Raw genomic sequence first — 24,433 nt, forward strand, 5'->3', positions numbered from 1 at the left:
AGATGGAGAGTTCATATGGGCGGGTTAACCTAAAAACTACAAAAGATACAAATCTGTATACAGGAAGACAGATTTAGATCTAAGGCATCATCTGGACATAAAAAAAAAAAAAAAAAAAAAAGATCCCTAATACATAATATATAGCACAACATGCATTATGTAAATAATATCCCTAATTTAAGTGTAACATCACCTTCAAATAAGACTGACATTACACTTCTGAATTGCAGAATTTGCTTTGGTAGAATTGACTGGATACAAATTAACACTAGATATCCTGCTTGAAACTAAGTCTATTAGGAAACATAAAAATAACAGCAATTATGTCTTGGACTTTATTGACTTTATTAACTTTATTGTGAAAATGGCAGAAAACGTCAGGCACAGCAAACAGTGTGCCTATTATTTAGGATAAGTGTAACTGTCAAAAATGTATCATCACTAACATATTCAGCCCAGATTGTCGGTTACCTTTAAATATGGCTGAAAATTCATGTATGAGACTTCATGAGGCCCATTTATTGCGTCTTCAGACTATACTGGCAAGACAAGGAGTACACAAAATCTGTATATATAAAAAGTGTATTTTGTTTACAGATCTACTTAAAATTAATACTATACTGTATGACATAACCCTAAAAACCTTGAATAAGGCTCACAGACAGGACAATGTCCTTGTTACTTATGCGATTTTTGAAGTTGCATATAATCTTACACTTTAATTCTGCACTTGGGTGGATTGAATTTGATCACTACTTTTTAGCACTTTATTTATTGTTGTGTTGAATGTTGTATATAATTAATATACGAATTAACTTTTCATTAATTTTTATATAATTTGCTGTGAAACATAGCGATAGTTTTATTTGGAGTCCGTGAGAAGGATATATATTATGTAATGCAAGCGCACATTTTTCTTTTTGTTTTCACCTCATTGATATGTGTGGTATTTGTTGCAGCTGCAGCTACTTTCTTATAATTTTGTCGCTTGGTAGCGCAGGTTTTTTTTCCTTTTTTTTTTTTTCACAGACAGGACCAACTGTAAATCCTTATACACGTAAATCACCGCCTCATTGTTCTCCTATGCTCAGCCATTGAGGTGGTATTTTGCAGGTGATATGTAGTAATGCTCGCGTATCTACCTTTATGTGTAATCACATTTTTTTCTGTTATAGACAACTATTATTCCCTTCCATGTGTCCCGATGAAGCAAATTTAAGTGAAATGTGTTGACTCATGGAGAATTGAATTTACACTGGTATTATGCATACAATATAATGCCTAATAATAATAATAATAATAATGTTTTAGTGGATATGGCATACAATAATTGTATGAATTTTAACAAATTTGTAATAAAATTATATATATTTTTATGTACTCCTTGTCTGGCCAGTACAGGCTGATTTTTTTTCTCTTTGTGCGCTCAACACGGATGATGGCAGTGATGGTCTTGCAATTTATAAGCAAATAGCGTCTTGTGGAAGATTATTTCCAGCCAATCCATATTGCCCGTTTGTAACCAAACTACTTTTTTTAATGCCTCTAAAAATGAAATGGGGCAGTCCAATTAGTTGCTGCAAAACAGACTGACAATACTTCCTTCTGACACTTGAAAACAAGCCCCACCACTTCAGCAGACTACAAGACAACTGAAAGGTATAATGTAACAGGGTCAAACAAATACATTTAGAAAAATCAGATGGGAATGAACCCAGATTATTTCACCCCTGGCATAGAAAGCTGAAGAACCTGAAAAACTGTTTTTAAAATAAAATGAAAGGTTTTATAAAAAGTCTGAAAAAAAAGAATACCAATATTCTTAAAAGGTAAAATGACCTTTCAAATCAATCAGTATCTTTACTACTTTTAGGGAAGAACTAAAAAAAAGTATTGACACCTCTGATAATTTGGAAATTTCTTTATAGTAAAAAGTTAGTCTATCACATAGTGTCATATATATGTATATATAGCTATATAACCACTGGGTATATAATATATAGGGGCACATCTATTTCATAAGTTAAATGCTTGCAAAAGAAATTTCAGAGAAATGGACAACCTTATGTAATAAAAAAAAACACACAGTCTATTTAAAAGAGGCAATAGTAAGCGTTTTTTCCAGGAAGTAAAGGCTTTTGAGGCATGAGTAAGGGTATGAGCACCAGCAGTAAGCAGTGTCATTGTCTGACTAGGCCTGCGCTACATGTGATATTTACACAGCCAAGACCTAACAAAATGGCTGGCAATGAACACTCCAAGCTACTGAAGCACAATATTTAGTCACCTGCATAGATTCTCAGTAAGATGCGAAGTAACTGTAGCCAAGGCCAGATGTTTTTGATGCAATTATACATGGGTCACTTTGATGAAGAGCAGTCAGCTCTGACATACAAACACATCTAGCGGCAGGCGCCATGGGTCAGTGCCATAAACATATCAAAACGGCTGGAGTCCTTGCATTTAAGAATGAAAAGCAGCATTTTGGCAGCACTGACAGTATACACCAGAGGGTGAAAAGCCTGAAGGCACCGAGGCAGTGATTCCAGCCAAATAAAGAAGTCTGCCTTGCAAACATTGCATTATAGAAACAAATCAAGTAACTATCAAACATAAGAAAATAAAATCAACTGATGAGAACTAAAAACACAAAATGAAATGAGACATAGTATTCTGGTCCTGAAATGTAAGGCACCAGATATTTCAAATGTAACTGAAATTGTCTTTTCTGTGTAAAACAGAGTCCTGACATGTTTGAAGGCATTTCACTGATGTGAACAAGGGGTGGCATCTTGTCCTCCATCTTATGTCATGATGCCGGTGGCTTTCTGTAGCAGAGGGATCTGTGGAAATAAAACAGAAAACCTGAGCTTACAGAAACAGAATGCACACATACAAAAAAAATAGAATTTCTCCTTAATAATTACATTCAGTATATGGTCTATGGTTATTGATGACCGAAAAACTGGTCAACTGCATTAAGGCCTTGTTAACCCTTCAGTTCATATTCAAGTGTACATTGTAGTATGTTGGTGCAATATTTATGCAAGAAATCTTGTGAAAAAGGGAGCCGGGCACTGACATCTTGCATGTAATATGAATGGTGCCTAGAAAGGTGTAAGGTGACTAAAAAGGGAGTTTGGGAAAAAAAAAAAATAGTAATAAAAGCAAAATTACATGATTTAAAGTGTTACTAAACCCAGGACCCCCCATTCACTATATCTGGTCTACCACAGTAAACAGAACATGAAAATGCAATTATTTCAGTAAACCTAAACTGCTAAATACCTTTTCTCATCAGCAGTATATAGCAGTCTTGTGACTTCTATCGTTGTCTGGTTAAAGCTTTTAGGAGGAGTTTTCATTCTACTCTGACTGTTCTATGAGGCCGCAGGACCCCTGACCCTCTGTCTGGACAGTGCTGATTGGTCCTGTGCTGATCACATGCACTCTCCAAAAAAAAAAAAAAAAAAAAAAAAACTTTCTAGCAATACACACCAAACTGAGCATATGCAGAGTGACTATCAGGAGATGGACTGAGTGAAAGAAGGGGAGGATCAGACAATATAGGATCAAACAGCATTTTTACACAATGCAGAGGATTAACCGCTTAGGCTCCATAGTGAGTAAAACAAGCATGCTTTACGGCATATACACAGGCTGATTTTATGGCTGTGGGCTTAGTAACACTTAAAAACATACTTTGTCATTGTGATCTTAGAAAGTAAGCAGTGATTGTTGGAGATACCATCAAGACCGGGGCACGCTATTCCATATTTACTTGAACTGCCCAGCTCTTCAGCCCTACTGGCGTTCAGTACAGGACTTTCTCCAGCAGTTGTCTGAGGTAGAGGACCCCCTCTCCCCTAAGCGGTTTCTACTCGGCCTTCTCCCTCCTAAACTACCTGGACTAACAAAAAAAACTCACCACACACATACTCACAGCGGCAAGGTGCTTAGTGGCGTGGCACTTGAAAAACCGACACCCTCCAACACTTTTGGACCTCTATGCCAGAATTAAAGACGTAGAACTCATGGAGTCTATGTCGGCCAGCATAGAAGATCGTATGGCTAGACATACGGCAGTAGGGGGGGCTTGGTACCTCTGGGTGGAACCCCCTTAGTTGATGGGACAATCCCCGCCATGTGGACCGAGTCTGCGCAGGACCCTCAAGTGACGAGTCTAGCTGGTTGGGAAAACTCTACTATACACTTATCCTCCTTCCTCTTTCCCCACTTTTCTTTCTTTTTTTTCTGAAACGCAGACCAAGCAAAAATGGGATAATTTTCACCCTGATAGTATGTATAACTGTCGATTGAGGCCCGCCTATAGGCTTAGAGGTATTGCTACTGTGTTATGTTTACACTGTTCTTGAACCATATCTCAACCTCCTTCTACTAAGCGACTATGCCTCATGTTTGATAACTGCGGGATGTATCCATGCCATCTACAGAAGTCTGTCGATCCATCATTACTTTCAATTTCCCACCCCCCGCTCTGTTTTATTTCATCACCCCCTCTTGTACTTGTGCCTTATATTTTTTGTATTGAAACAATCAAAATTTAATAAAAATTGTCAATTAAAAAAGTAAGCAGTGATGACAGGGTCTCTTTAAGCACAGCGCACACAAACCTTAGACAGGTCCACTCCAGTGAGTGCTTGAACAGAAGCAGGGACTTCAGCGAGCAGGCGGTTCAGTTCGCCAGTTATTTTACTGTTTTCACCGCTAAGAATGAGAATCTCATCCACCTTGGCCAGGGGAGCAGAAACTTTGGCAGCGATCTGGAGATACAAACAACAAGAGTCTAAAGATGAAACCTTTCAGGGATTAGTATACCTTCTTATAAAACATAACTGTTGATACCCATCTGTGTACCTGGTTGATTTAATGTCCTAACATCAAGATTTCAATCAATTAAAACTTCAGAGAAATTTTTGGAATGATTAGAAGCATGTAGAAGGGAATGATCCAAAAGGGAAAAGGTGTGCAGAGTGGCTGCACTATATTAAAAGAAGCCATCCCTGTCACCCCATCAGATATGCACAAGACAACAGGCATAAATAAGGAGATCCAAGAAATACCTTTTTTGATGGCATTCCATCTGTAGCATGAATTTTTGCAGAAAATTTGAAAGGCCTTAAGCATTTCACTGCCAGAGCAGTTTTTGCACACTTTAAAAAAAAATATTTTTAGGCCTGAAGATTACTTAAAACCCCCAAAACATTTTCTGAAAGTATGGAACCTGGAGATTAAAAAAGTAGCAGTGCCAATTTTTTATGTCACGTGATATTAGCACAAAAGTTTTGCAAAAATTCATTTAAATTTTAAGGTACACAATATATTACCCTATGGTAAAATATAAAAGATGAGGCTGTGACTAGAAAATGGATACCCATGTCACCCCTAAAATAATATGCGCCTGTGAAACAGCGTCAAGCTTCGGTAGCCTAAATTTTAAAAGCCCCTGCAGGTCATCAGTTTAGAGCGGACCATGAATAACAGGCCTAGAAATCAAATTAAAAAAAAAAAATTACAACCTGCAAACATTTGATTAAGAAATTTTACAAGTTCCTGGGGAATGTTTAATTTTATTATGCTTAACCACTTGACCTCCGGAGGTTTTACCCCCCTTCATGACCAGGCCACTTTTTGGCGATACGGCACTGCGTTAATTTAACTGAAAATTGTGCGGTCAGGCAACACTGTACCCAAATAAAATGTAAGTCCTTTTTTTCCCCCTCACAAATAGAGCTCTCTTTTGGTGGTATTTGATCACCACTGCATTTATTTTTTTGCGCTATAAACAAAAAAAGACAGACAATTTTAAAAACAATACAAACAATATTTTTTTTTTTGCTATAAAAAACATCCAAAAAAAAAAAAAAAATTCTTGATAAATTTAGTTTTTGATGAAAAAAAAATCCCAATAAGCGTATATTGATTGGTTTACGGGAACATAATAGCGTCTACAAACTATGGTATATATTTATGGAATTTTTTTTTAAAAAATGTATACTAGTAATGGCGGAACTGCAATATTGCAGCGAACAATTGGACACAAAATTTGCGAGAACCAATACAGTGATCAGTGCTAAAAAAATATGCACAGTCACTGTACTAGTGACACTGGCAGGGAAGGGGTTAAACACCTAGGGCGATCAAAAGGTTAACTGTGTGCCTAGCCAGGGTTTTTGTGCACTGCGTTAGGTGCTTTAAGGCGCCATTCACACTTGTACAACTCCAAAGTTGCGTTGACTTTGGAGTGCAACTTTGGATGGGTGCATTTTGGATATGACTTTGGCTTTGACCAGGGATAATGCACAACTGTTGCACAAAAGTTGCATTGTATAACATTCAAGTACGACTTTCATGCAACTTCTGAGAGTTAACATTGAAGTCTATGGCCCTCAAATTGTATTAAAGTCAGACCAAAGTAGTGCATGAACTACTTAGAAGTTGCTGCAACTTCAAGTCGCGCATATAAGAATGGGTATCATTGGAAAACATAGGGAACGACTTGTCATGCAATTTTGATGTTCAAAGTTGCATGCCAAGTCGCAGAAGTGCGAATGAAGCCTTACTAAGGGAAGAGATGGATTTTGTTACCCGCTTTGCAGGAACACAAAATCGATCCCGTCCCCCGTTAGAACGGAGATCTGCCTTGTTTATATAGGCAGATCCCCATTCTGTGTATTTTACCGACGATTGTCTTCTGCTGTGAAAATTTACAGCAGAAGTGGCCCCGGCGGTGGAGTGCACGCTCCCCCTGCAGGCAGAAACGCAGAATCAATCTATATACATCTCTAAGTGGCTAAAAAGAAACTTCACACTCTGAAGCAACACTGACTATTTTTAAATCCTTATGCTACTAGCGTTAGTAAACAGAAAAATATATCATATTGACCCGTTTTAACCCCTTTTTTTTTTTTCTTTTTTTTTACATTTTTACAGTTACTTCCTGGTTTCCATGCCTCGGCAAAGGATGTCATACATCCCAGCAGTCTTCATGGAAGGAGGGGTTTTATCAGCCAAGGACAACCCCCTACCTGCATTAATCATCTGACCTTATTCAAGATGGCCACGGTCAGAAATGCTAGGGTGACTCAAAGTGATTTCTCAGGAAAATAAAGCATTGAGTCCACTTTGACTAGTAAAAAGGAATAAAATAGCATTTTGGAGTTTGTGTGCTCAGATGCAGTGTAGTTCCGCTTTAATGTGTTAATCCAAAAAACACTGAGGGTTTTTTATTACTTTAAGGGAAAGTTAATCATGAAGGAACTTGGAAGATCTTCAAAAGGCATAGCTGCAAAGTTATATAGTAGCACCCAACAGTCGCCCTGCACATTTTTGTGTTTAGAAAAATGATTTCATGAACAATACAGGAAACATTTAAAAAAAAGGAGAAAGATTTTTTTTTTTTTTTTTTTTTTTTTTTAAGATTCACACTTGCCTAGGTGGAGTGGATGCAGCATCAGACTAATGCTGCAGCTGTCCCCCGGCGTCTCTGCACTGAGAACTGAGACACCAAACATCGCCGATGGCTCGATTCTCACTCATCCCCGAGCGGAGAGCTGCTGTCAGTCAGCATCTCTCCTGCTCTGTTCCTCCTTGCTCACTGGTGCGCTGAGCTGTGGGACGGGGAGCGCCCATCTCAGCATCTCGCTGAGACTGTCATCAGTCAAGGCAGCTGGCGGATCCAGACTTCTGAAGTCGGGACGACGCGCTGCCTCGACTGATTGCAGCGATGTCAGCGGAGAGCGGACTTCAGACCGTTCTCCGCTGAAAACGGGTCACAGGAGTGCAAAATGATTTGCACTCCTGTGACCCAGAGGAGAAGCCCACCCTAAAAAGCTCAGGCTGGACTTCTCCTTCAATAAAAATACTTTGGTGGTAAGGGATAAGTGATAAGTTCTTATACCTGATCTGTCGGATGAGGATTGGGAAGAAGCACGTTCTTCTCATTTAACTGTCTCACCGGCTTCTAACAAACTCATTCATCTCTATATGTTACACCATTTAACGCCTGTACCAATACATTTCATGCATCATATAACAACTTCTGCATGCACTAGATGTACCCACCAACGGACAATCTTTGCCCATGTAATGTGGTCATGTCCTCTTATAGACAGATACTGGGAGCAGGTGATAACACTGTCTAGCATCCTTTTTGTCCCTGTGCCATGTAACCCACGGATTTGCCTACTGGGTATATTAGATGAAGAGGAATGGCCAAAGTACATCAGAATTTTACTATCAGAAACATTGTTCCTCCATCTGTCCGTCAATGGATAGAGATGGTGAATCAAATACTTCCTTATGAAAAACGTATTTTTGAGTATAGGGGTTGTCCAAATAAATATAGTAAGGTGTGGGATGTATGGTGCTCCTCTACTCTCAACATTACATGAGTTGTTTATTACATAAATTCCTTATATCTGTATCAGAATGTACGAACTTTTGTATATTACAAATATGGAGTTCTTGTCCTAGATCCTCCTGCTCAGAAAGTACTGTGTCATTGTTTTCCTCACCAAAACTGTTCAGTTTAAACAATTCATATGTAAACGTGGACTCTTCTTGATATTTGTGTATAAAATTTTGTATTCCTCAACACTCATATTGAGTGCAACAGTTGTCTGTCATACCAAATTGTTTCTATATACCTTGTCAATAAAAAGTTAAAAAAAACAAAAAACATTTTTTTCTTTTTCAAATCCCGCACTTGTCTTTTTAACAGACATGATGGAAAAGCATAAAAAAAATTATGTATAATTCAGCAGTTGTAATGACCCATTACCTCAGGCAGGCACTCCAAAACAAGGGCCATTTTAGCAGCCTCTCCATAACTCTGATAAGCTCCAGCTTTCAGTTTCATCCTCTCAGCTTCTGCTTTACCAATACCTTCAATAACCGATGCATCAGCTTCTCCCACTTTTCTGATTTTCTCAGCTTCGGCCTGAGCTATCAGCACTTGTTTAACCCTATGCAGAAAGGTCACAGATATTCATTCAAAAAAAAAAAAAAAAAAAAAAAGGACACATCTCTTTTCTACATAAAGTATCATCTAGTTTAAAACCCCAAATTCAAATGTGTATGTCCTCGAACAATCAAGTGTATGTCTGGGAAAACTATGGCCCTTCAGTTGTTCAGGAACTACAATTCCCATCATGCCTAGTCATGTCTGTGAATGTCACTTTGCAGTGTGATTTACGTCCTTACAAAATGAAGAGGTGCAAATCGCACTGCAATGAATTGCATGCAATTTGAACAGTAATGTGGAACGATTCCTGTCCGAATTGCATGTGGATTCCTACACCGCTCCTGTGTGAACCCAGGCTTGTCATAGTGATTTTGAGGTCGAGTTCACACAAGAGCGGTGCAGGAAACCACCCTGCATGACGGGTTTCACCAGCTCTGGCTCCTGATCCAACTGTGAACATCAGCGGCTGCGGCTTGGGCTCCTCCTGCCTTTCCCATGGCCTTGTTCCCTGCATCTTCAGCGGCTCTCTCCCCCTAGCCTCCAGCCCTTCGAGCCGTCCACTGGAACGCCTCTTGCTGTACCAGATTGCCACGATCCCCTTCCGTCAGACACAGAAAAGCCACTTCACCAGTCCAGGGAATTGAAATCCCTGCAGATTTCTCTACTCTTCATGCAGAGCTTACAATAATGGGCTGGATGGCTTCTAATGGTCAGCACCGTTCATGTGATGGTACTGACCAATTAGAATCTCTGTAGTCGGTACTGTCAGCACTGCATGGAGAGCCGCAGGTATTTCAAAGCGCTGGATCAGTGAAGTGGCTTTTTGGCGCCTGACAGTGGGGGATCGCAGTGATCTGGTACAGTAGGATTTGGGGGGGGGTTAGGGGGAGAGAGCTGCTGGTGATGCGGGGAACAAAGTCATGGGAGAGGCAGGAGAAGTCCAAGCCACAGATGCCCAGAGTCTGATCGGGAACCAGTGATGGTTGCACCAGTCATGCAGGGAGGTTTCCCGCACCACTCCTGTGTGAGCTCAAAACTCAGGCACTAGGACAAGCCTGGGTTCACACAGGAGCAGTGCAGAAAACCACATGTGATTCAGACAGGAATCGCACTTCTGTTTAAATTGCATGCATTTCTTTGCAATGAGATTTGCGCCCATTCATTTTGTATGGACGCAAATCGCACAGCAAAGTATCGGTTTTGGGTATCGGGAGCACTTTCATGAGTACTTGTGAAAATACTTGGTATCGGCACCATTACCGGTATCAGTGCACCCCTAATATAAAAGGATTAATAGCTGAAAATAAAAGGAAAAAAAATAAACACAAATACAGCCCCCTCATCGAAGGGCCGGTAAGCTGCAATATGTTAGATTTTTGTTTCTAGATCAGCTTTAAAAGATATCAAAGATTGTTCTTACACAGAGGGTGATATTGTTACAGCTAGGCCCCTTATCCTTAGTTCCAACAGTCAATTCAATATTACATCTTTCCTTATGTACAAACTCCTGCACACATCTTTGGAGAAACTAAATTTGGTAATATGAGAAACACAGACTAAAATATTAAAAAAGGAAAGGGGTATGTACTTCTCTCCTTCAGCAATCTGTTGCATCCTATATGCCTCAGCTTCTGCTGGTCTTCTGACCATGGCGATCAGCTCCTTGTCCGTACGTATAATTTCCTTCTCCTCAATATCAATCTGCTTTTTACGCTGCACCACTTCAATCTCAATCTCTTCCTGGCGAATCTTCTGCTGTTCTTTGGCTGCCTGCAACTCATAAGCCAGCTGGGCCTCTGCTTTCTATATAAGAAAAGAGTGCAAGAGACCAAAAATGGCAATTATGAAAGAAAAAGATCTAGAAACTTAAATATTGTAGTTAGCAGGATAGCCGCCCCCCCCAATTACCTTAGTGTTCACTTCCTGGCTGAATGCTGCTTTCTGAAGTTCAAATTCTCTTTTGGAATCTGCTATTTTGGTATCAGCCAGGTACTTGATATCCAGCATTTCCTTTTTACATTGGGCTTCCTATAGGAGAAATAAATCAGTATCTCTTATGCAACGCACAATCTCTACCTGTATTATGTGTGGTATATGATAGTGTTTATCATGGTATTACTCACTCTAATGCCCGCATCTCTTTCAGCTTCAGCAACACCAATATCAGCATCTCTCCGCACAACAGCAGTCTGCGTCTTGCCCAGGGAGCTCAGGTACTCAACCTTGTCATACACATCCTGCAAGGATAAAGAAAAAAAAAAAAAAACACAACGCCTTATAGTAGATATTACGAAAGCAGTCCTGTGTAAATTCATACTTTAATATAATGCCTCAAATCTGGCTACTGCATAGCAGAATGAAACCAGCCTGCAGTGACAGCCAGTACTCTCTGGTTATTTAGATTCCTGTGTGTGCAGTAAGAAAAGTGCCAGTAGGTACATTTCATTAAAGCAGGTGGACAACAAAGGTTTAATTTTTCTGCAATCCATCATGTGTCAAGAAATACGAGAAATAAACAAACACAAGTTACATAGTTTTAAAAGTTGAATAAAGACACCCGTCCATCCAGTTCAACCTGAGTCTACGTGTGGGCATGCATGTTTGCGTTACTACCATTTTCCATATCCCTGTACATTACATTCGCTAAGAAACTCTGCTAGAAGTTTTTTAAATTAATCTACACTCCCCACTGACACCACAACTGTGGAAGGTAGTTTCACATCTTTACTGCTCTAACAGTGAAGAACCTTTTACACAGTTTAAGATTGAACCGCTTCTTGTCCATTTTCATTGTGTGACCAAGTGTCTGCTCTAGCCACTTGCTTACTGGGCACTTAAACCCCCCTCCTGCCCAGACCAGTGTTCAGCGCTGACGCACTTTCAATGACAATTGGGCAGTCATACAACACTGTACCCAAATTAATTTTTTATCATTTTTTTCCCACAAATAGAGTTTTCTTTTGGTGGTATTTAATCACAGCTGGGATTTTTATTTTTTGCTAAACAAAAAAAAAATGGAAAATTTTGAAAAAAAAAAAAAAAAAAATCATGTTTAATAGTTCAAATGTTTAAATTTTGCAAACAGGTCATTTTTCTCCTTCATTGAAATGCGCTGATGAGGCGGCACTGATAGGCTGCACTGATGGGCACAGATAAGGCAGCACTGATAAGATGGCCCAGATGGGCCTTGAAGGGTGGCACTGGTAGGTGACACTGATGTTGAGGCACTGATTGTGGGCACTAATAGGTGGCACTTTTGGCACTGTGGGCACTGATGGGTGGCACTGTTGCCTATTGCTAGGTGGTACTGGCAGGGGGCACTGAGGATCTGGCTGCAGCTCACCGTGATCGGGACTGTTGTCCCTCTCACAGTAGCCGGAGATGGGCTTTTTTTTTTTCCTCCTTACGCTGTCAGCGTGAGGAGAACAAATAGCCAATTACCGGCTCTGTTGACATCACATGATCAGCTGTCATTGGCTGACAGCTGATCACATGGTAAGGGGTCCAGATCGACCCCTTACTCTGATCTGTGATCCAGCGAGTCTCAGACTCGCTGGATCACAGAGCGCACCACGCACCACGCACGCCCTGCAGGGGGCACGCGGGGCGCTCAGGTACAGGAGGGCATCAATAGATGTACTCCAGGCAAAGCAGGTCCGCATTGTAGCCGTCATACGGCTATAGCGCGGATCTGAGGTAGCTAGAGACCTTAGGTTAAATAGTTTCCACCCAATGCTAGAGTCACCATTCAACAATTTATATATTTCAATCATATCCCCTCATAAGTGCCTCTTCTCCATGGAAAATAAGTTTAATGCTTGTAGTTGTTCCTTATAACAAAAAGGTCTTCGGGTCCCCTTATTAGCTTTGTTGCCCTTTTCTGGACTCTCTCCAGTTTAAGCACATCCTTCCTGAGCATTGGTGATTAAACTGGACGGCATAACCAAGATGTTGCCAAACCAGAATTTTGTAAAGTGATAGAATAATAATAGTAGTTTATTTCTTGCGTAAATACCCTTTTTAATGCATGATAATATTCTGCTAGTCTTGTTTGCTAGCCTGTCATCTACTAGGACACCCAGATCCTTTTCCATCCTCAAATTCTCATTAAAATGTAAAGCAGCAACAAAAACAAAAAGAAAACCCACATGCCCGTCCAGCTGTACTACATTTTTTCTTTTAGATGCCCACTGTTCTGGTTTAAAAAAAAAAAAAAATGGATGCTGCTTCATCTTGGTACATAGAAGTGCAAATTTATTCTGCATAACTTTATATATGTGGTGGTTCTCACCTTGATAGTGAAGCTTAAGATCTCAATACCCATACGGCCAACATCAGGAGCCGCCACCTCACGTACCAGCTTGGCAAACTGATCTCTGTCTTGATAGATCTGCTCCACTGTTAGGGTACCTGAAAAATACATAATGCATTTATTTAATGTTGCAATCCTCTAACCCTGAACTTGTGAGTGTAACCAGTCAGTTATTTGTACAAGGAAGAGCGATGACCAGAACGTACAGGGCAAATTGTAATAAATGCCTAGGGTTCACCAAGGGGAAATACACTGGCCAGATCTGCAGACATGCATGGATACATTAAAACAAGGTTTATGAAAACGTATTGCTAGGAGCAGAATTCTCCCTGCTAGGATCTGGCGAAAAAACTTTAAACATCCAAAACATACAAGTTATTCAATTTGGCCTTCATTTTTAACATAATACTGTATATTAAAAACCAGGTCTATGAGCTCAGGTATTTTTACCAGAAGGAAAGGGGGCAGGTTAGCAATGTACAGTATATGTAGGTCATTCTCTTCCATGGCAGACTCAAAAGCAACACATGGTCTAAGCATTTAACTGAAATAAGCCATGCTAAAACAAGCAAATGAAAGTTAAAAATACAATTTGTGCAACCAACCCAGGTAAGCTGCCAGCACAAGTGTATACAGTAAAAATTGAAATACAAACAGTGCTGTGCTATAAATCAATAAAAAATTTTTAAGGTGATCAAAAATGTGCTAAGAAAATGTGACAATAATAAATATCACAATGCATTGTATATATAAATATGTAATCTTGTGTTCTAAAAGTGGGATTACTGCGACAAGTCAATATTCAAAAAGTCAGTGCTTAAAAGTGAAGTCCACAATCAAAATGTGTGAAGAGGACATGAAAAATTACCACCAGATCCCCCAAGGGAATGGTACTGCTGACTCAGAAATCTCTCTGCTCTAATGCAACAGCTTTGCTTCTTATGTCTCTTGTGCATATTGGGACTTTTTTTTTTTTGCACAGTTTTGATTGATTACCTTAAAGTGGTTGTAGACACTAAAGGCTTCTTACCTTAATGCATTTCTGCATTAAGGCAAAAAAACCTTGTACCATTTATTCCTACACTTATGCCTAGCACACACGATCAGAAAATCGGATGAAAAACACCACTTTCAAAGCGATTGTATGATAATCTGATCATTCATACACCGCTTTCAAGAGCCGATCATGACAGTTCATGTAAAATTAGCCGAAGGGACAAACAAGAAAAATTGTCTTGGACAATACCAGAACAAATGATTTTTGTTGAACAAGTACAGTATTAAAAAAAAAAAAACAAACAAACGGAAGACCAAGACCATGCATGTTCGAAAACGAAAGAATACCTTACAATACATTACATCACTTCCAAAGTTGTATTCTGTTGTATGCTAATTTTCGTAACTTTAGTAACCTCTTAATTTGAAGTATGAGACTAGAATGCAAAAACAACAAGGATCATCATTCGTCCGATAGTTTCACCGTGTGTATGAGGCTTTACTCAAGTCTTCTCTTGATCCAGTGCCGTGACCCGCTGCAAGTCTTCCCTCTTCCTGGTCTCATAGGCTTTGCTGATAACTCCTGCTGCTCGCAATAAAATCCGGTGAAGAGGGGGGTGGGGCTGAGATGGAGTGTGTGTGTGTCTATAGGCACACAGAGCCTGACCTGGGAGTGAGCCAGCACATCTGCCCCTACAGCAAGCACCTTGCTATGGGGGAAGACACAGAAGAGGAGGAACTGAGAGCAACGGCAGGGGACCCCCCACAACAGGAGGTTTGGGGCTGCTGTGTGCAATAAGATTGCTGGAGAGCTGGAACTAAATGTGCCTTGTAAGCACCATCCTTACTCTCCAGAATATGTGATGCCTTTAAAGTGCTTGTAAAGATTTGGTTTTTTATTTTTAATAACATGTCACACTTACCTGCTCTGTGCAGTGGTTTTGCAGAGCGGCCCCGAGCCTCCTTTTCTGGGGTCCCCCGGGAGTGCTTCTGGCTCCTCCTCTTTGGCAAATGCCCCCACGTAGAGCAGATTTCCATGGGGGTACCCGTGTGGGTGCGCTCCCAAGTCCTGCTGCTGCGTCCATTAGTGCACTCCCAAGTCCTGCTGCTGCGTCCATTAACAGACAGCAGGACTCTGCCCCATCCCCGTGTCACTGGATTTGATTGACAGGAGCAGGAGCCAATGGCTCCTGCTGCCATCAATCTATCCAGTGAGGGCCCGAGACAGCGGCTGAAGCTGCTGGGCTTGTGCTCATCGCTGGAAAGATCGGATTCAGGTAAGAAAAAGGGGGGCAGCTGTTGCACAGAAGGTTTTTCATCTTAATGAATTAAAGGTGAAAACCCCTGACTTTACAACCCCTTTAACTTACTTTCAGTTTTAAGGGTGAAAGCATCCACAGCCCCATCACACGGCAAAGCACAGCCAAATAGATGACACCGCTTTCTCTGTTGGGCTGACCAAACACTGTGTTGAATTTTAACCGGTTTCTTGTAACTAGTCGAAATTTGCTTAATGGGTGGCCCTGTTGGCCCCTCTCACCAGACAACATCAACTGATAAACCAAAGAAGCTGGATGAGAAATTGTTCGTTATTCTGAAAGCTAGTGATGGCTGTCAAAATACAACAGGGCAGCTGGGCGATTCATCCATCTGCACCGTATGGCATGGATGGAGGAAACCTATTAGTTTAGCCAGTCGTACAGTTCACTTACACACAGTGGAAAAGTAAAGTGGTGCTACTCAATTAGCACTGTAACATGCATAGAAGGTACAGCAGAAGACCTAAACAAGGTTTTCAGTATGAAGTGAAAAATAATGGGCACGGCGCCAAATAAGAAAACGTGCACTCTCAAACTAATGCTGATCCTAAAATTAGTAAATTCTAATAGACAATAAACAAACAGTGAAGGGAGCATCAATAGTGCAATAATAAATGAATAAATGTTGTGTTAACTCTATCAAGTGCAACAGTGCATATACAATAAATTAAATCATGTAATGCCAATAAAGTGAATATAGTGCAAAAAAAGTTCAGTTTGTCTTCTTATTATTATTATGAAACAAAACCGCTATCTTCTTAATACAATCACCACATGATAATAAAGTGCAAATGCTATCTATTCGTGCCTCACCCGAAGTGGTATATCAAAGCGCTCACCAGACAGTAGTGGCCACAGAGTGACCCTCAGGCATGGAAAGGATCAGGTAAAATAATTCATCAAAAAGGTAACTTTCCGGATATCCTGGCATGAAAGAAATCAGTGCAAAAGGACTCCAGTCTCAGGAAAGCAGGAGTGTGTGTGTGTGTGTGTGTGTGTGTGTGTGTGTGTGTGTGTGTGTGTGTGTGTGTTATATATATATATATATATATATATATATATATATATATATATATATACACATATACACACATACATATATATATACACACACATACATACATACATATATATACACACACACACACATACATACATTATACATATACACACATGCATACACTCCTGCTGTCCTGAGACTGGAGTCCTTTTGCACTGACTTCTTTCATGCCAGGATATCCGGAAAGTTACCTTTGATGAATTATTTTACCTGATCCTTTCCATGCCTGAGGGTCACTCTGTGGCCACTACTGTCTGGTGAGCGCTTTGATATAACACTTCGCGTGAAGCGTGAATAGATAGCATTTGCACTTTATTATCATGTGGTGATTGGATTAAGAAGACAGCGGTTTTGTTTCATAATAATATGAAGAAGACAAACTGAACTTTTTTTGCACTATATTCACTTTATTGGCATTACATGATTTAATTTATTGTATATGCACTGTTGCACATTATTACATGATAGAGTTAACACGACAGTCATCCATTTATTATTGCACTATTGATGCGCCCTTCACTGCTTGTTTAAGGTTTTCAGTATGCCCAGTATGCTGAAAGTGTAACTATGGCCAGCCCATTAATCAAACATTTACATATTTGCTGCAATCAGTAAGATCTTTAAATCAAAGTCTTTGTTGACCACTGTAGCTGAAATCACTGTGGAGATAATAAACTTCAATCTTCACAGCAGAAGCAAGTGTATCTATGGTCAAAAAATAAAATCTTAAATTTGTTTTCACGTTTTATTTCAATTATTTCTATCCTACTTCTATTAAACTGAATAATTTTGAAGTTTGAAAATTTGCTTTGTGGCAATCCCCATACATTCACTTCTTTGAGTTTTGCAATACATCTTCCAGCCGAAAGCTGTATCTGCAGATGATCAGACAGAACATTCACCTGGTAGAAATTTGAAAATGTATGAACAGAGTAGCAGGTGGCAGCCTTACAAAGCTGGGTCACAGAGGCTTAGTGCCTGAATGCCCAGGAAACACTTACCAACCCACCAGCGTCTCTTCGGCAGAGTCAGTCAACCACCGCTAATACCAAGTGGGCAACAGTTTATGGTTGTGCATCCGCCCTATGCAATACGGCACTCGGCTCCTGAGAAGTGAAAATGATTTTTGGATGGACCCAATCATCATAGATTACCCATTCATGAATGAGGAATGTCTTTTTAGATTTAGCAGGTCTCTTTCTACGCTACTAAAAAGGGGCATGGTGAGATGGAGGAATAATCAAAATGCGACAATGGCTAGACTTTTGCGCACAGCAGAAATTCACACTAGAAAGCATACTGAGTGAAGCTGCAACTCCAGGTTTGTAGGCGTCTGGGGGGTGATAAATCTTACGCAGTCTACTGTACACTGCCTCCAGGGCCTTGTCCTTCCTTTTTATGTCCACCTCTCCTAGAGACAGGGGAGCTGGATCAGGTGGCTGTTTTTTTGGAGCCCTGAATAAAGATGGCTCAATTAAAGCCGTTTGTTTTCTGAAAAATTGTGACATGGTTGTAGAAAAAATAAAAATGCCTTCGTCAGGCAGGTCACTTGTTACATGCTTGAACTATAACTAGAATGAACTGCAGAGACTAGTGTTAAAATTGGGTTCTGCTCCAAAGCAGCATCACCCGTGGTTGAGTTTTGTGTGGGCCTTTGGCAGAGTGAACGCGTGCCTGAGTTTTTGCAATGGCCCCCTTTCACTTGATTTTCGCTATAGTTATGGGTGAAGGTGATCCCTTGTGGGGTTCCCATGGAGTAGGGTGCACAATATAGGGTAAGCATGCCTGGAAGTAGTACACAGCAACCCGAGTGTAGACCATCCTGTCGCAAAGATCTCATAGGGAATCTCCTAGATTGTAAGCTCTAACGAGCAGGGCCCTCCGATTCGTCCTGTATTGAATTGTATTGTACTGTCTGCCCTAATGTTGTAAAGCGCTGCGTAAACTGTCGGCGCTATATAAATCCTGTATAATAATAATAATAATAATAATAATAATTTATAATAGGGAAAGGTCTGCAGGAAGTGACTGAGTACCTTATAAGGGCTCTAGGCCGAAGTGTCAGCAAAGTATGCGATCTGTGGTGTGATGTAACACCAGGTCATCCCAAGACTAAGGTTTGAGTGGTTGAATTTTAAAGTCAAGTTTAAAGAGTTTACACTGTAAGTGAATACATTCCAAACATAGTCCCAGTTTTACAGCAACGGTCAGAGATACAGGATGACCCTGTCTTACCTGTCTAAGACGCTGGTCCCTGTATAGGGTCCAGGCTTCTCCTGTCACGGGTGGGCATACCCCTGAAGAGGTCATCAGGGTTTTGGATCCATAGAGACGGACCCCAATTCTGGACCTGTATAGGACCCGGCTGACTACACTTGTTGAACAAAGTGCTGATGTAAGCGCCTGCTCAAGGTCCAGTACCCGAAGCAATATAGGATGCCCCCATGGCACGAGTTCTGGGTACGGCTCCCAAGGTTTTACCAAGGTTGCACCGATCTGGATGTACAGCTTCTATTGTAGTATTAGAAGACTGAAGATTTGATTGAAGAATCCAAAGATAAAATAATAAACGAGTTAAGCCAAAAGTAATTTCTCTGTAAGGGAGAAGCGGTAAATCACCTTAGGACATTAACAAAAAACTGAGGACTCATGGAGATGTGTAGGGTTATAGGGGAGGAACCTAGGGGGTGTGTCCTCAAAGCTTTGCCAGTGTCTAATTACCTGAAGTTATTGGCCTATAATCCAGGTCTAGGAATGCTCAACCTGTCTTTTTTTTTTTTTTTTTTTTAACAAAGGAGGCCTGTGTCTTTTATCGTATGATTAAAGTGATATTAAAAGGCAAGTTATTTTTAAATAACAAGCATGTTATACTTACCCACTCTGTGCAATGGTTTTGCACAGAACAGCCCTAATCCTCCTTTGCTCGGGTTCCCCACCAGTGCTTCTGGCCCCTCCCACCTGTTGAGTGCCACCAGAGCAAACAGCTTGTGTGGAAGCACTCAAACCGGCTCAATCCCGAGCTGCTCGGCCCCGCCCCCTCTTCTCGTTGGCTCACTGGCTGTGATTGACAGCAGCGGGAGCCAATGGCTTCCACTGCTGTCTCAGCCAATGAAGAGGGAGAGGCCCCGGGGAGCCAAGCCTCTCATGCACATAACTGGATCGAGATGGGGCTCAAGTAAGTATTGGGGGGGCTGCTGCACACAGGTGGTTTTTTTACTTTAATGCATGAAAGGTAAAACAAAAAAAAAAGTTTTTAGAACCAACTTAAATCTAAAACATTCTGTGCATGTCTCGAATGCATGAGTATACCATTAAAAACTCTGCAAGTACATCAAAATATCTTTTTGATATACCATAATGCCCATGTGCTCCTAAATTCCTGTTTGCACTGCCAATATAGTGTCTTTGCTGTATTGAAACTCCAAACAGCAATGCCAGTCCTGTCTGGTGAACTCCTCCTCCACCCCACCGATCCTCGTGCCTCTCCAAATACAATTAATTACTTATTTCCCTGTAAAACAATGCTACTGCCTAGACGCCCAAAAGGCAGCCCATACACGGAGTATGGACAGGGCTCTTATGAGACGTAGCCTACGTCAACAGGAAATAATCTCCAAAGAAAAAAAAATAGTTTTAAGCTCAATGGTCTTTTAGAGAGCTTTTATCTCTGAGCAATGTTTTTTTATGCTGCAACGTCCAATGGCATGAATAGTTAAAAAAACTAAAAACAAAATCTCTTTTGATCAATTTAAGCCCAGTATGAAAATAAACACAACATATAACATGGGCACAACCATACTTATTTAGCAAGTCCACAAATCAATGTTATGAAGAATGCAAAAACAAATGGCAACAAGTCTCCATGTACTAAAATTATATAGCAAATAAACCTATCTATATTTTGTACCAAGAATAGATCGCAGGTGTCCCTCCAAGGTCTGTAGTACCACATTCTTTATCTCATGGACATTTTTGCCAAGGAACTGCTCACTCGCCACAGCCAGGAGCTCTCTCTCGGTCATGATTTTCACCTAGAAAGAAAAAAATCCCATACAATTGTATAAAAAGGTTTCCAGTAAATAATCTACATTTTCACATACATACAGCAAAAATTCAAGAAAATGAATCTTTCCAAGTGGAAAAAGTAATAAACTGACGAAAAATGTAATTTTTTTCAACAAAAAGCACAATTTTGTATATTGTCTAAATAAGTGCCACTTCTCAGCAGTATTTAAACATTAGGATAGAGAACTGCCAGATCTAAGCACTCTTGGCACAGGTGGTTCTCTAACCTATACGGGCCTACATACGATTTTTTGATGCTGAACAACCTGTCGGTTTTTTTACCATCTCTAAGCATTGTGCAACCAATAAAGACCAACCTGTTGTAGTCTGGAACTAAGCATTTGTAACTCATGCTTGGCATTGATCGATCTATGATTTTTTTTTTTTTTTTTGGTCTGGAGTATTACCTAAAAGCAATCATATGTATCGCAATGAAGAATCAATAACTAGACCAACCTTATAAAACGTAAGGTGTCTTGCACACCACCACCTGAGCCCGTGCAAAGTAAAATCCCAATGTATAACCCCTGGCCGAAAGCCCAGGCCCGACGTACAGTGACCAAACACAAATGGGTGTGCATGGCTGTACTCTGATATAGACTGCTGCTTGCACTTGTATAACATGAGCATATTGCAAAATATGCAAATTTTCTATTTTCTGCATATGTACATAAAAGTTATAGGAGTGTTTATGAGCATACCGATGTATACAAGAGTACAGCCATTCGTGTTTCTATAAGCGGCTGTATGCAGCATCCAGCACCTGGGCTTTCTGTGTGGGTATAGCTACGGAGTTTAACCGCTTCCCGACCGCCTCACGACGATATATGTCGGCAGAAGGGCACATACAGGCAGAATCACGTACCTGTGCGTTGCCCTTTAAGAGGCGGCTTGCGGGCGCACGCACCGCCGGAAGCTTCACGAGCGTGATCGCGGGTCCCGTGGACTCGATACCCACGATCGTCTCACAGAGAAATGCTAATGCAAACAAGCATTTCCCTGTTCTGCCTAGTGACACTGTCAGTGATCAAAGCTGCCTGTAATCGGGAGCAGTGATCAGTGTTGTGTCACACACAGCCCCTCCCCCCCACAGTTAGAATGACTGCCTAGGACACACTTAACTCCTTCACTGCCAGTCACATTTACACAGTAATCAATGCATTTTTTTATTGCACTGATCGCTGTATAAATGTGAATGGTCCCAAAATCGCTCCAAAAGTGTCTGATCTGTCCGCCATGTCGCAGTTACGATAAAAATCGCTGATCGCCGCAATTACTAATTATTAATAAATTAAATTATTAATAAATTATTACTAAATTATTAATAAACGAATTATTAATAAAAATGCCATAAAACTATCCCCTATTTTGTAAACGCTATAACTTTTGCGCAAACTAATCAATAAATGCTTATTGCAATTTTTTTTACCAAAAATATGTAGAAGAATACGTATCGGTCTAAACTGAGGGGGAGAAAAAAAAAGTTTTTTTTTTTTTTTTTTTCCTTTTATATATTTTTTGGGGATATTTATTATAGCAAAAAGTAAAAAAATGATGCGTTTTTTTCAAAATTGTCACTATTTTTTTTGTTTATAGCGCAAATAATAAAAACCGCAGGTGTGATCAAATACCACCAAAAGAAAGCTCTAGTTGGGGGGGGGGGGGGGGGGGGGGGGTGGACGTCAATTTTGTTTGGGAGCCACGTTGCACGACCGCGCCGTTGTCAGTTAAAACGACGCAGTGCCGAATCGCAAAAAGTGCTCTGGTCTTTGGCCAGCCAAATGGTCCGGGGCTTAAGTGGTTAAAGAAGTTAAGAAATTAAGTTATGTGTAATAAAATGGAATGATGCAGGGAAAAAAGTTCTGAACATGTAACTGAAATGTATTTAATACTTTGTACAAAATCCTTTGTTGGTAATGAAAGCTTCAAGACGCCTCCTGTATGGAGAAACTAGTCGCATGCATTGCCATTGTGATTTTAGCTAATTTTTCCACAACAGTCTTCAAATCGTGAAGGTTCCATGGACCTCTGCAATGAACTCTGATCTTTAGTTCTTTCCATAGATTTTGTATTGGATTCAAGCCAGGTGATTGGTTGGCCCATACATTGAAACCAATTGAGAGTTTCCTTGGCTTTGTGTTTGGGATCATTGAATTGCTGAAATAAATGACCACCCTCGTTTCATCTTCATCATTCTGGTAGATGGCAGCAGATTTTTATCAAAAAATAGGATTTTTATAACAGCTTACCTGTAAAATCCTTTTCTTTGAAGTACATCACGGGACACAGAGCCAAAGTAGTTACTATGTGGGTTATAGGCCACCTTCAGGTGATGGACACTGGCACGCCCTAAATTAAATAGGGCACTCGCTATATAACCCTTCCCACTACTGGGAGTACCCCAGTTTTGTAGCAAAGCAATACATGTGTATATCAAGAAGGGAGGGACCTCTGTGTCCCATGATGTACTTCAAAGAAAAAGATTTTACAGGTAAGCTGTTATAAAAATCCTATTTTCTTATCGTACATCACGGGACACAGTGCCATAGTAGTTACTATGTGGGATGTCCCATAGCAATGCTAACTGAAGGGAGGGAGACACAACAAAGTAGGGCACCAAGAGACTAGAGGACTCATACTGCAGCCTGCAGCACACTGTGCCCAAAGGCGATATCCTCATGCCTTTTACATCTACTTGATAGAATCTGGTATGGACTGAAGACCAAGTTGCAGCCTTGCAGATCTGAGCCATGGAAGCTTGGTGATGCACTGCCCAAGAAGCACCAACAGCCCTGGTGGAGTGCGCTTTAATATGAAAGGGAGGAATTTTCCTCTTTAAACCATAAGCTTGAACAATCACTTTACAAATCCATTTAGAAATAGTATATTTCGATGCTGCCTGTCCTCTTTTAGGACCATCTGGCAACAGAAACAAAACATCTGTTTTACAAATCTGAGCAGTCACTTTCAATAGACCTTGACCTCTCTCACCACATCAAAAGAATGTAGTGACCTTTCTTCCACAGAAAACAAGGTTCTGGAAAAAAAAATGAAGGCAGAACAATATCCTCATTTAATGAAAACCAGATACTCCCTTCGGTAGGAATTCAGGATGAGGCCGCAATACAACCTCATCCTTATGAGTAACCAATATGGCTCTTTACAAGAAAGAGCAGCCAACTGATATGTAGACGATATGGCAACCAAGAAAATTATTTTTCCCCCCCCGTCAAGAGGACCAAGGGAATATCTCGTGTTGGCTCAAAAGGCTGCTTCTGTAAGCCGACATGACTAAAATGAAAGTCCCCAGGGTTCAGGGGTGACCACACTGGAGGATTTAATCCACGTTACTCCCTGAATACAATTACAAATCAGAGTGAGAAGCAAGCGGTCATTGAAAAGAAAGTGATAAGGCTGACATCTGGCCTTTGATATTACTCAAGGCCAGCTTGTTTTCTAATCCTATCTGTAGGAATTCAAGGATCCTACCTATGACATATTTCCTGGGGTGCCAACTCCTGGATTCACACCAGGAAACATATGCCTTCCAGATTCTATAGTATACGACTGGAGTCTCAATAGCCAAACCGCTGAATTTAGCGTTTGTAAGGTAGGATGGAATACCGGACCTTGCGAGAGAAGGTCTGGTCATAGTGGTAGGGTCCAAGGGTCCCCTACCGCCATCTTTACGATCT

At 40.5% G+C, this 24,433-nt stretch overlaps 1 protein-coding gene across 2 annotated transcripts in view; it reads right to left on the reverse strand.

Moving 5' to 3' along the window:
• Positions 1 to 321: 321 nt before the first annotated feature.
• Positions 322 to 24,433, reverse strand: part of FLOT2 (flotillin 2) — a 106,417-nt gene continuing 82,305 nt past the window's right edge. For both annotated transcript variants that reach the window (XM_073616796.1, XM_073616797.1), the window contains exons 4-11: positions 20,581 to 20,704; positions 13,278 to 13,396; positions 11,110 to 11,223; positions 10,895 to 11,014; positions 10,575 to 10,789; positions 8,804 to 8,987; positions 4,635 to 4,784; positions 322 to 2,843 (exon numbers count right to left, since the gene is read on the reverse strand). In XM_073616796.1, coding sequence (XP_073472897.1) covers positions 2,805 to 2,843; positions 4,635 to 4,784; positions 8,804 to 8,987; positions 10,575 to 10,789; positions 10,895 to 11,014; positions 11,110 to 11,223; positions 13,278 to 13,396; positions 20,581 to 20,704 — 1,065 coding nt within the window. In that variant the 3' untranslated portion in view covers positions 322 to 2,804. The remainder of the gene's footprint in view (positions 2,844 to 4,634; positions 4,785 to 8,803; positions 8,988 to 10,574; positions 10,790 to 10,894; positions 11,015 to 11,109; positions 11,224 to 13,277; positions 13,397 to 20,580; positions 20,705 to 24,433) is intronic.

This window comes from Aquarana catesbeiana, linkage group LG02, assembly GCF_042186555.1.
Source record: "Aquarana catesbeiana isolate 2022-GZ linkage group LG02, ASM4218655v1, whole genome shotgun sequence".
Taxonomy (NCBI): Eukaryota; Metazoa; Chordata; class Amphibia; order Anura; family Ranidae; genus Aquarana; species Aquarana catesbeiana.